The sequence below is a fragment of the Schistocerca gregaria genome, chromosome 2, assembly GCF_023897955.1.
Source record: "Schistocerca gregaria isolate iqSchGreg1 chromosome 2, iqSchGreg1.2, whole genome shotgun sequence".
Classification (NCBI taxonomy): domain Eukaryota; kingdom Metazoa; phylum Arthropoda; class Insecta; order Orthoptera; family Acrididae; genus Schistocerca; species Schistocerca gregaria.
Window position 1 is genome coordinate 196,880,417 of NC_064921.1, and position 13,831 is coordinate 196,894,247.

The window sequence follows — 13,831 nt, forward strand, 5'->3', positions numbered from 1 at the left end:
TATTTTATGAAATCCCTTCATGTATGGTTAAAGCAAGTGTGTTTAAAAATTGAAAATAAAGTAATTGGTCAGCAGGATTAGATGATATTTATTTCTCTCGTCAGGTAACTGCTTATTTTCTTTGAGGTGGAAGAGGCATGAAGTTTCTCTGTAGAAATGGATAGTGGATTGGGCTGGTCTCTTAACTACAGAGTTCACTCTTATTTGTGTGGTGCTGCCCCCATGTAATAGAATCCAGTACATCATTGTCCTGGATGGTGCATGCTCATCAGGGTCATGTCTGTCATTAAGAGTGCACCAGGCAAGCGTGGTAGAAGAACCCTTGTTCTCTGTATACATAAATGATTCGACAAACAGGTGAGCAGCAGTGTGCAGCTGTTTGCTGGTGATGCTGTGGTTTACAGAAAGATGTCTTTGTTGAGTGACTTTGGGAGGATACAAGATGACTTGGACAAAATTTCTATTTAGTGTGATGAATGACAGACAGCATGCTCGAAATGTAGAAAACTGTAAGTTAATGCAGATGAGTAAGAGAAAGCATCCCATAATGTTCATGTACAGCACTAATAGTGTACTGCTTTACACACTCACACTGATTAAATATCTCGGTATAACATTGCAAAGCAATATGAAATGGTACGAGCACATAAGGTTGATAGTAGAGAAGTGGTTGATTCTGGTTTGTAGGCAGAATTTTAGGAAAATGTGGTTCATCTGTAAAGGAGACTGCATGTAGAAAACTAGTGCAAACAATTTTTGAGCACTGCTAGAGTATTTTGGATTTTCACCAGGTCATAGGTCCCTCAAACAGAAAACCGTGCCCAGTTCTTGGAAAAAGGAACAGGTCACACCTGTCAACAAGAAGGGTAATAGAAGTGATCTGCAAAACTACTGTCCAATATCCTTGACATCGATTTGTTGCAGAATCTTAGAACATATTCTGAGTTCAAACATAGAGGTATCTCAAAACGAATGACCTCCTCAATGCCAACCACCATGGATTTTGAAACTATCGGTCATATGAAATGCAACTTTCACATGACATACTGAAAGTTTTGGATCAAGGCAATCAGGTAGATACAGTGTTTCTTGATTCCCAAAAAGCATTTGACTCATGTTGGGTATGAAGTGAAATTTGTGACTAGATTGAAGACTTCTTGGTAGGGAGTGATTAATAGTAAAATCAGGCTTTTTGCAGATGATACATTTATCTATGAAGAAGTACTGTATGGAGGAAGCTGCATAAACATTCTGTCAGATTTTGATAAGATTTTAATGTGGTGTAGACTGGCAGCTGGCTCTAAACGTTCGTAATGTAAAATTTTGCACTTCACAAAACATAAAAACTTAGTATCCTTTGACTACAACATCAGTGAGTCACTGTTGGAGTCAGCCGAGTCATACAAATATCTGGATGTAACATTTTATCGGGATATGAAATGGAATGCTCTCATATGTTCAGTTGTGGGTAAAGCAAGTTGTAGACCTCAGTTTATTGGTAAAATATTGGGCAAGCACAATCAGTCTACAAAGGAGATCGCTTACAAATACCTCATGCGACCGCTTCGAGAACATGGCTCAAGTGTATGGGACTTATACCACATGGGACTAATGGAGGACATTGAATGTATACAGAGAAGGGCAGCACAAATTTTGTTTAATCCATGGTAGAGTGTTACAGAGATGCTGAAGGAAGTAAACTGGCAGACTCTTGAAGACAGACGTAACGTATCCAAAGAAAATCTGTTAACAAAGTTTCAAGAACTGGTGTTAAGTGATTACTCTAGGGATATACTACAACCCCCTATGTATCGCTTACGTAGGGAGTGTGAGAATAAGATTAGAATAATTACTGCATGTACAGGTGCATTCAAACAACCCTTCTTCCTGCACTCCATACGTGAATGGAACAGGAAGAAACCGTAATGAGTGGTACAATGGGATCTCATGGTTGTTTGCAAAGTATGGATGTAGATGTAGATTAAAGAAAGACAATGAAGCATTGCAGAGATTTCTTACCAGTAGTTTGATCAACACACAAGTACTATCGAGAGGCTTTATGAACTCGAATGTGAATCCCTATAGAGAAGATGATGATCTTTTCACAGAACACTATTGAGAAAATTTAGAGAACTGACAATTGAAGCTGACTACAGAATGGCTCTATTGCCACCAATCTACATTTCAGTAAGGACCATGAACATAAGATAAGAGAAACTAGGACTCGTAAGGAGACACATAGACAGTTGTTTTTCCCTCACTCTGTTTGAAAGTGCAACATGAAAGGAAATGACTAGTAGTGGTACAAGTCACCCTCTGCCATGCACCATACAGTTGCTTGCAGTGTATGTATGTAGATGTACATATACATAATTCTTACTACAGTACAGCTTGTCAGTTTCATACATACATGAAGGATGTATACCGTCAAGCTTTATGGAAGAACGGCAAACTATGGAATTTCTTTTGTTGCCTAAGGAATCTGAACTTCTACATAACATCAAGCAATTTTAACAACTTGTTGCAAATTAAAAACATCACATCCTGCAAAAACTTTATTTGAATCTTCAACACTTGACACTCTTGTTTACTTACACAGAATATCCAGTGCATGAACAGTAACACAAGTGATATTCCTCAACAGAGAATTGGAACATTTCAACTACAGTCTTATGTTGATGTTGTTATGTATAGACCCCAACAAACTACTGCCCGCAGGGAGTTGGAAAATGTCCTCTTACATCATTCATATGTGTAAGTAGAACACTTTTGCATTCCTGACAGTCAGCAGTTATGACATCTGAAGATGACTGTGGTTACAACTGATGATTATCTACTTGATCATGTTGTGGTGCAGGTTGTTTTAATTTATAAGCAATGTTTTTATTCATATATTGCATAGCAGATTGGATCATAATTTATGATCTATGTGATACAGATACAATATGTTATTTTGTAATCATGTTAGGTGAGACACTACTATTCTGCTGTTTGTTGTTTGGAATACAATAAATCTCTAAATCAGACCTTACATTTCAGTATACACATTGAGCAGGGAAGAACGCATGGTGATTACAATTGGTGAGGTAATTCAAGAACTTATTAAGGCTCATGAAAATGGTAAAGATGTAGATCTGAATAAACTGAAAACACGAATAGCATCAAAATATGGTTTAGAATCGTCGCCACGATTGGTGGATATTATCGCTGCTGTACCTCTTGACCACAAGAAGACTTTGTTGCCAAAATTGAAAGCAAAACCAATCAGGACTGCAAGTGGGGTGAGTAATGTAATATTTAATAATGTTCAGGGAATATTCCTTAGAAGTAAGTTTGTATGAAAAATAATTAATATGTTTGCCACATTCAGACATACTACATAACCAACCATTCTTAAATTTTTTTTCTTCAAATGAAACTATATGGTTCCAGAGACCTTTGCAAGTTTCAAATGTCTGTGATATATATGCAGACTGAAGTGACATTTAAAAATTTGTACCAATTCCGGTATTCCAACCTGGGCCTCCTGCTCACTAGGCAGATGCACCAACAACTGTGCCATAGAGGCACAGTGAATGTGCACAAATCCATGGACTACCCTTAGCACACCTTCCCCCTCGATCCAATTCCCATGCACGCTTCAGTACACTGGTATTCCCCCCAAACTTGTACAGCATTGCAGAGGCTCTTGAGCTATATTGGAAAACCGCCTCACCATCAAATGAAATGGGGGATCCTGCCTGAAACCCAGGCATAGGTGTTTTAAGAAAATGAAACTTTATGGTCCCAGAGATCTTTCCAAGTCTTCAGTTTTATTTTTGCCAAAATTGCATTACACAGATTGTGCATTATGGCATCACATATCATTTTTTAAATTTTATTTTGTGATTTTTGTGTCCTCTTGATATATTGATGAACTGTCAAAAAGCATTTGATATCAATCTGGCACATTCCAAGTTGGAAGCAGAATTGTAGTGTCACCATTATTATTAAATATTGTCAGTGCTTGAAATGTAGCACTCTGCCTGCATTTAGGAGCATATTCCCCATTATCTTGTAAGAAATACATCCTGAATTTAGCTCTTGGTTTTGGGGGACAAAGTAAAGAAAATTAAGAAGGTAATGTTTTGTGTATGTGTGTGTGTGTGTGTGTGTGTGTGTGTGTGTGTGTGCGCATTGATCAGCTATACTGCATTAGGGGAACTCTTTTACTGTCTTGTAAATGAATTTGTTTGTTCTATTTCAGCATTAGATGAAACATATGCCTACCATTAGTTTTTACCCTTACTAAGTCTCATCAGATGATTTGAACTAGTACTTGTTGAAATTGTTATACTGTGATGAGTTGCTGTTTAATGTTTTGAAATAACCTGATGATTTGCTGATAAGTTCAAAATGGTTAATACTGTTTGTGTACTCTGAGGCCAAAAAATATATTTTAAAAAAAATCACATGTATTTTTCTTTTGAAATCACAGGTGTAGTTTTGCTATATCATTAATACAAGAGAATTGAAGTCTTAATAAATGCTGTAACGTTAACATCTGTCCTTCCTTTTCACTTCACAATTTACACTGCAAAAAGGTGGGAATTTAAGGCGATGTGACCTGGATAAATTGAAAGAACCAGAGGTTGTACAGTGTTTCAGGGAGAGCATAAGGGAACAATTGACAGGAATGGGGGAAAGAAATACAGTAGAACAAGAATGGGTAGTTTTTAGAGATGAAGTAGTGAAGGCAGCAGAGGATCAAGTAGGTAAAAAGATGAGGGCTAGTAGAAATCCTTGGGTAACAGAAGAAATATTGAATTTAATTGATGAAAGGAGAAAATATAATAATGCAGTAAATGAAGCAGGCAAAAAGGAATACAAACGTCTCAAAAATGAGATCGGCAGGAAGTGCAAAATGGCTAAGCAGGGATGGTTAGAGGACAAATGTAAGGATGTAGAGGCTTACGTCACTAGGGGTAAGATAGATACTGCCTACAGGAAAATTAAAGAGACCTTTGGAGAAAAGAGAACCACTTGTATGAACATCAAGAGCTCGGATGGAAACCTAGTTCTAAGCAAAGAAGGGAAAACAGAAAGGTGGAAGGAGTATAGAGGGTCTATACAAGGGCGATGTACTTGAGGATAATATTATGGAAATGGAAGAGGATGTAGGTGAAGATGAAATGGGAGATACGATACTGTGTGAAGAGTTTGACAGAGCACTGAAAGACCTGAGTCGAAACAAGGCCCCCGGAGTAGACAACATTCCATTGGAACTACTGACGGCCTTGGGAGAGCCAGTCCTGACAAAACTCTACCAGCTGGTGAGCAAGATGTATGAAACAGGCGAAATACCCTCAGACTTCAAGAAGACTATAATAATTCCAATCCCAAAGAAAGCAGGTGCTGACAGATGTGAAAATTACCGAACTATCAGTTTAATAAGCCACAGTTGCAAAATACTAACACGAATTCTTTACAGACAAATGGAAAAACTAGTAGAAGCTGAACTCAGGGAAGATCAGTTTGGATTCCGTAGAAATACTGGAACACGTGAGGCAATACTGACCTTACGACTTATCTTAGAACAAAGATTAAGGAAAGGCAAACCTACGTTTCTAGCATTTGTAGACTTAGAGAGAGCTTTTGACAATATTGACTGGAATACTCTCTTTCAAATTCTGAAGGTGGCAGGGGTAAAATACAGGGACCGAAAGGTTATTTACAATTTGTACAGAAACCAGATGGCAGTAATAAGAGTCGAGGGGCATGAAAGAGAAGCAGTGGTTGGGAAGGGAGTGAGACAGGGTTGTAGCCTCTCCCCAATGTTATTCAGTCTGTATATTGAGCAAGCAGTAAACGAAACAGAAGCAAAATTCGGAGTAGGTACTAAAATCCATGGAGAAGAAATAAAAACTTTGAGGTTCGCCGATGACACTGTAATTCTGTCAGAGACAGCAAAGAACTTTGAAGAGCAGTTGAATGGAATGGACAGTGTCTTGAAAAGAGGATATAAGATGAACATCAACAAAAGCAAAATGAGGAAATGGAATGTAGTCGAATTAAGTCGGGTGATGCTGAGGGAATTAGATTAGGAAATGAGATACTTAAAGTAGTAAAGGAGTTTTGCTTTTTGGGGAGCAAAATAACTGATGATGGCCGAAGTAGAGAGGATATAAAATGTAGACTGGCAATGGCAAGGAAGGCGTTTCTGAAGAAGAGAAATTTGTTAACATTGAGTATAGATTTAAGTGTCAGGAAGTCATTTCTGAAAGTATTTGCATGGAGTGTAGCCATGTATGGAAGTGAAACATGGACGATAAATAGTTTGGACAAGAAGAGAATAGAAGCTTTCGAAATGTGGTGCTACAGAAGAATACTGAAGATTAGATGGGTAGATCACATAACTAATGAGGAAGTATTGAACAGGATTGGGGAGAAGAGAAGTTTGTGGCACAACTTGACCAGAAGAAGGGATCGGTTGGTAGGACATATTATGAGACATCAAGGGATCACCAATTTCGTATTGGAGGGCAGCGTGCAGGGTAAAAATCGTAGAGGGAGACCAAGAGATCACTACACTAAGCAGATTCAGAAGGATGTAGGTTGAAGTAGGTACCGGGAGATGAAGAAGCTTGCACAGGATAGAGTAGCATGGAGAGATGCATCAAACCAGTCTCAGGATTGAAGACCACAACAGCAACAACAAACTTTTCTCTTATTGTCGTGGCGCATCCACAGTGCATTTATATTTTGTTAATTTCTCAGTCCTGATTTTCTAACTGGATTGGCTTAAGACCAGAGAAAATGTGTCCGTACTTTCATAGTCAAACCCGCTGGCTCCTCCCCCTCCCTTGCCACCATCCCCCCACCTTGCTCCGACATTTTGTTAAGATCTCCTTAATACTTAGGCTTTAGTTCTTATTCTATCAATAACAGATGTAAAGCACTTACTTTTTAATGTATTTTCCACTCTGCTTATTAATTTCTATGCATAATTTACAGTGTACAATTTTTTGTATTTTATTACTATATGTGATTTCAAAATTAATGAATATCGTCTATCTGTCACATGCCGATGTATACTTGGTATTAGTGTTATTGAGTATCCACCTATTTCCCTAGTTATATTTTAATTTTATTATTAATTCTGGTCACCATCTGTACATATTAAACATTGCTCATGGCCCTGGAAACATTCCACATTGGAAAAATATATCTAAAAACAAGGACGATGTAACTTGCCAAACGTGAGCGTTGCTATGTTGATAGACACACAAATAAACACAAAAACACACACAAAATTCAAGCTTTTGCAACCCACGGTTGCTTCATCAGGAAAGAGGGGAGGAGAGGGAAAGACGAAAGGATGTGGGTTTTAAGGGAGAGGGTAAGGAGTCATTAAAATCCCAGGAGCGGAAAGACTTACCCTAAGGGGAAAAAAGGACAGGTATAAACTCGCACATGAACACACATCCATCCGCACATATACAGACACAAGTAGACATTTGTAAAGGCAAAGAGTCTGGGCAGAGATGTCAGTTGAGGCGGAAGTACAGAGGCAAAGATGTTGTTGAATGAGAGGTGAGGTTTGATCGGCGACAACTTGAAATTAGCGGAGGTTGAGTCCTGGTGGGTAACGGGAAGAGAGGATATACTGAAGGGCAAGCTCCGATCTCCGGAGTTCTGATAGGTTGGTGTTAGTGGGAAGTATCCAGATAACAGGGACGGTGTAACACTGTGCCAAGATGCGCTGGCCGTGCACCAAGGCATGTTTAGCCACAGGGTGATCCTCATTACCAACAAACACTGTCTGCCTGTGTCCATTCATGCGAATGGACAGTTCGTTGCTGGTCATTCCCACATAGAAAGCTTCACAGTGTAGGCAGGTCAGTTGGTAAATCACGTGGGTGCTTTCACACGTGGCTCTGCATTTGATCGTGTACACCTTGCAGGTTACAGGACTGGAGTAGGTGGTGGTGGGAGGGTGCATGGGATAGGTTTTACATCGGAGGCGGTTACAAGGGTAGGAACTAGAGGGTAGGGAAGGTGGTTTGGCAATTTCTTAGGGGTGAACCAAGAGGTTATGAAGGTTGGTGGAGGGTGGAAAGGGGAGGATTTCATGAAGGATGGATCTCATTTCAGGGCAGGATTTGAGGAAGTCGTATCCGTGCTGGAGAGCCACATTCAGAGTCTGATTCAGTCCTGTCACAAGTGGGGCACTTTCGGGTTTCTTCTGTGGGAGGTTCTGGCTTAAGTTACATACTGGGTTAAGTTACATACTAGTAAGTTACATCATCTTTGTTTTTAGATATATTTTTCCCATGTGGAATGTTTCCCTCTATTATATTCATATCATCAATTTGAACCCAACAATTTCGTTTGTTATTGTCACTGTTGCATTTCAAAATTTTTTCTGTCATCTTACTTTCTCTTTCTGTTTTTGCAAGTAGTTTCACTTTGTATTCACCTTCTCCTTTTTACTGTAATCTACCTTACTATTTTATCCTGCCTATATTTACTCAATAATACGTAACCCACTTCCAAACCATAGCCAAAAATATTTTTTTATTTTATTTTTTCCCCACTTTCAACACTACCGCTGCTATAAAATCCACAGTTCCCAGTTCACAAACAGTTCCTTTCACCTATTAAACAATCATTTCGGCTAGTTCTAACAACTTTAGCTTTATTTCCATTTCCGTTTTTCCCACATCACTGATCATTTTTAGCTGCTTCTCACAGGTTTATTCTTCATTATTTCTTTGTCAGACAATTGTTAGCCTCATTTTCATAATCTGCCACCACAAAACCACGCTTTTAATACATTTACACCTTTATCTCTCCCCATATATTATTATTTTCATTTTCATTTCAGCCGCATGCTACACTTTCCACTTTCTAATACCATGTCATCCTCACAACATCCCCACGACGACCCCATTAAGTTTTATTTACATTCCCCCCGCAAGCATGCCTTCGCCCTAACCAGATTACGCTCCCATATTTTATTCACTCAGGCTTGTCTGACATTTGGCATTACCCCCAAAGGCCTCCTACTTCAAGTTCCCATCTCTGGCTGTAACCCTTCTTTCCATCAGTCCCTATACCAGTTCCAAACTGAACAATCCATAGCCCTCACCCACCTAATCCTTCACCTACACATCAACTCAGCCAATGAACATACCCGGCAACACCTATCCTTAATAAAAGTCCTCAATCTTTTGTCTCCCATATCCACACCGGCTGTTCAGAGCATCCTCCTACAGGCCAACCACAAATTAGAACAGCATGCCACCCTCCACCTCAAAAAACTATCCAATCTCCTGGTTTCCCACCTCTGGAAAGGCAACTCACTCACCCTCCACAACCTTTCCAGCAAACCTCAACCTCCTCTTATTGCACACAGACCCAGTCTCTCCCATCTACTCAGTCTCCCACTTCCAGCTCCATTTCCCCCGAAACCTCAAAATTCTAATCAACACAATCTGGAATCACAACACCCTAATTCAGTAGTTAACCTTTCCTCCAAACCTCTCTCCCAATCCGAAACCTCTGTCCTATCCAAAGGCCTCACCTTCAGCCCTACTCCCAGATTCAACCAAACAGCCCTCGTCAAAGATTTACTGTCCTACCCCTGTACTCTCTGCTGGAAATATCACTTTGCCATGAAGAAAAATGATCCTGATCTTACTCCTAATGACCCAACTCCCCAAGACACTATCCTAATTGAACCCTGCCTGGAATAGTTCCGTCCTCTGTCACAGCGGGACCCACCTCCTCTTCCTCAAAATTACTTTCTCCAAACCTTCAAGGAATTTCTCACTTCCAGTCTTGGCTCTCAATCCTTTTGAAAAACCTTAATCCTACTCCCAACATCACCATTGCTGAAGCCCAGGCTATCCGTGATCTTGAAGGCTGACTGATTCATCGTCATTCTTCCGGTGGACAATGGTTCCACGACCGTGGTATTTGATCGTCCGGAGTATGTGGCTGAGGGACTGCGTCAGCTTTCAGACAACACTACATACAAAGTTTGCCAAGGTAATCCCATTCCTGATGTCCAGGCGGAGTTTCAAGGAATCCTCAGAACCTTAGGCCCCCTTCAAAACCTTTCACATGACTCCATCAACCTCCTGACCCCACCAACACACTGCGCCCCTACCTACTTCCTAAAATTCACAAACCCAATCATCCCAGCTGCCCTATTGTAGCTGGTTACCAAGCCCCCACAGAACGTATCTCTGCCTACGTTGATCAACACCTTCTACCCATTACATGCAGTCTCCCATCCTTCATTAAAGACACCAACCACTTTCTCAAACGCCTGGAATCCTTACTCAATCTGTTACCCCCAGAAACCATCCTTGTAACCATTGATGCCACTTCCTTATACACAAATACTCCGCATGTCCAGGGCCTCGCTGCGATGGAGCACTTCCTTTCACGCCGATCACCTGCCACCCTACCTAAAACCTCTTTCCCCATTACCTTAGCCAGCTTCATCCTGACTCACAACTTCTTCACTTTCGAAGGCCAGACATACCAACACTGAAAGGGAACAGCCATGGGTACCAGGATGGCCCCCTCGTACGCTGACCTATTTATGGGTCGCTTAGAGGAAGCCTTCTTGGTTACCCAGGCCTGCCAACCCAAAGTTTGGTATAGATTTATTGATGACTTTTCATGATCTGGACTCACAGTGAAGAAGAACTCCAGAATTTCCTCTCCAACCTCAACACCTTTGGTTCCATCAGATTCACCTAGTCCTACTCCAAATCCCATGCCACTTTCCTTGGCGTTGACCTCCATCTGTCCAATGGCCAGCTTGACACATCCGTCCACATCAAACCCACCAACAAGCAACAGCACCACCATTATGACAGCTGCCACCCATTCCAAATCAAACGGTCCCTTCCCTACAGCCTAGGTCTTCATGGCAAACGAATCTGCTCCAGTCCTGAATCCCTCGACCATTACACCAACAACCTGAAAACAGCTTTCGCATCTCGCAACTTTCCTCCCGACCTGGTACAGAAGCAAATAACCAGAGCCACTTCCTCATCCCCTCAAACCCAGAACCTCCCACAGAACCACCCCAAAAGTGCCCCACTTGTGACAGGATACTTTCCGGGACTGGATCAGACTCTGAATGTGGCTCACCAGCAGGGATACGACTTCCTCATATCCTGCCCTGAAATGAGATCCATCCTTCATGAAATCCTCCCCCCTCCACCAAGTGTGTCTTTCTGCTCTCCACCTGACCTTCGTAACCTCTTGGTTCATCCCTATGAAATCCCCAAACCACCTTCCCTACCCTCTGGCTCCTGCCCTTGTAACTGCCCCCGGTGTAAAACCTGTCCCATGCACCCTCCCACCACCAAGTACTCCAGTCCTGTAACCTGGAAGGTGTACACGATCAAAGGCAGAGCCACATGTGAAAGCACTCAGGTGATTTACCACTTGACCTGCCTTAACTGTGAAGCTTTCTGTGTGGGAATGACCAGCAACGAACTGTCCATTCACATGAATGGACACAGGCAGACAGTGTTTGTTGGTAATGAGGATCACCCTGTGGCTAAACATGCCTTAGTGCACGGCCAGCGCATCTTGGCACAGTGTTACACCGTCCCGGTTCCCACTAACACCAACCTATCAGAACTCCGGAGATCGGAACTTGCCCTTCAGTATATCCTCTCTTCCCGTTACCCACCAGGCCTCAACCTCCGCTAATTTCAAGTTGCTGCCGCTCATACCTCACCTGTCATTCAACAACATCTTTGCCTCTGTACTTCCACCTCGACTGTCATCTCTGCCCAGACTCTTTGCCTTTACAAATGTCTTCTTGTGTCTGTGTATGTGCAGATGGATGTGTGTGCGAGTGTACACCTGTCCTTTTTCCCCCCTAAGGTAAGTCTTTCCGCTCCTGGGATTGGAATGACTCCTTACCCTCTCCCTTAAAACCCACATCCTTTCGTCTTTTTCCTTTGAAAGGGCGCGGCCGATTTCCTTCTCACTCCTTCCCTAACCCTAGCTTGCGCTCCGTCTCTAATGACCTCGTTGTCGACGGGACGTTAAACACTAACCACCACCACCACCACCACCACCACCTTTCATCTTTCCCTCCCCTCCCCTTTTCCTGATGAAGCAACCGTGGGTTGCAAAACCTTGAATTTCGTGTGTGTTTGTGTTTACTTGTGTATCTATCAACATACCAATGCTTTCGTTTGGTAAGTTACATCATCTTTGTTTTTAGATATATTTTTCCCATTTGGAATGTTTCCCTCTAGTCTGTGTTTATTCCTACAAAGTATGGAAGCACTACAGGCCAAGTCATGGATGGGACTGATGTTCAGCAGAGTCAGAATTGAGATCACCACTTAGTCACCTTATTTTTCACAAAAACAAATAGTCTGTTTAAGGAGACTGTGATCAACTTATTATAAACTTTTGTTTATTTTTGATACAATCACTTCTTATACCACAATCGACCCATAATGGCCGTTTTCAGATGCTGCAATAGGAAAAAATATAAAGCCTATGTAAATACCTTAAAACAAGTCAAAATTTGCTCACTAGTAGATTTAGCGAAAATATTTTTACTTGTTTTAAGCATTTTATTTTTAGCTATTGTAGCATCTGAAGATGATCACAAGGGCCAAAACAAATTATGATTATGTTGAAAAATGAACAAATTCTTATAGCCACCTTAAAAGAAGTAAGATAAGTTCTGCCAGAATGAGTAGGAGTAAAGGAAACCAGTCCCCGAAGAACAGAAGCATTGAGTTGTCATGAGGCACATGCAAAAGAGAATGAAAACTTAGCTAGCCTTCAGAAGAAATCCTTTGATGAGCTAGCACATTGTAGTGGAAGGTGTGTGTGTGTGTGTGTGTGTGTGTGTGTGTGTGTGTGTGTGTGTGTGTGTGTGTTTCTCCATTATTTTTTGGTCACCTTGTTGTACATGGTTTCAATGAATTATTTCAGTTGAATGCTTGGGTAGATTGTTCAGCAAAGTAAGTAGTGACCTATCCTCTTACAGAGAGAGGCAGCTACCACAGACACTCAAAATATATCAAGAGCAACTAAATATAACAGGCATGGCATTCGCTGAGCTGTAGCAGATGGTACAGTACATTTTCTGACATACACAGGTAATTTTTAACATTTGTAGCAGTTGATGTATGGGGCTGCCTTTTTCTTTTTAATGGAACTATATGTCTTTTTCTGTGGCATTGATAAGAGGTTTCAAAGAAGGCTACAATGTCAAACTGTGTGAAACTTGATGAAATAGCTATAAGATATTAGAACCACAGCCACTCTCTCTCTGTTAAGAGTGTCAAAAAATGGCTGCCCTATTGTACCAAGTGTAAGCAGATAAGTAACACAGGTGTGGTTTGTGTGTTCATTCTTATGACTGTTATATCAAGTGCTCAAATTGTTGACTTTCTGCACTGATACATACTATGAAGCAATTTGAGACGGACAATATGCCACAGTGAATTTCATCTGGATATGCTGCAGCACAGTTGTGTGATGTGTTGGTATTTTGCATCTTTGGGAGTTGTCGGTGTTTCCTTGTAGCTCTTATGTTTCATTTTACCTCACAAATAAAAGTTAAAAAGTGGAAGTGGGTGATTGGCATACGGGATGTGATATTGTGGAAAGAATCTGTCGGAGCACTGAAAGACCTTGGTCTAAACAATCACCTGGAGATGATGGCAATTCCTTGCGAGAGCAAACCATAACAAAATTGTTCCATTGGTATTTAGGCTATATCAGACAGACAAAATACCTTCAGATTTCATGAAGATTTTAATAATCCCTATAACAAAGTATACAGATG

The 13,831-nt window shown here is 41.0% G+C and overlaps 1 protein-coding gene across 1 annotated transcript in view; it reads left to right on the forward strand.

The window, feature by feature from the left end:
* The window catches only part of LOC126336666 (elongator complex protein 3), a 69,845-nt gene that overhangs the window by 10,124 nt on the left and 45,890 nt on the right, over nucleotides 1–13,831 (forward strand). Inside the window, exon 2 of the mRNA XM_050000613.1 lies at nucleotides 3,040–3,281. Within this exon, the coding sequence (XP_049856570.1) occupies nucleotides 3,040–3,281 (242 nt within the window). The remainder of the gene's footprint in view (nucleotides 1–3,039; nucleotides 3,282–13,831) is intronic.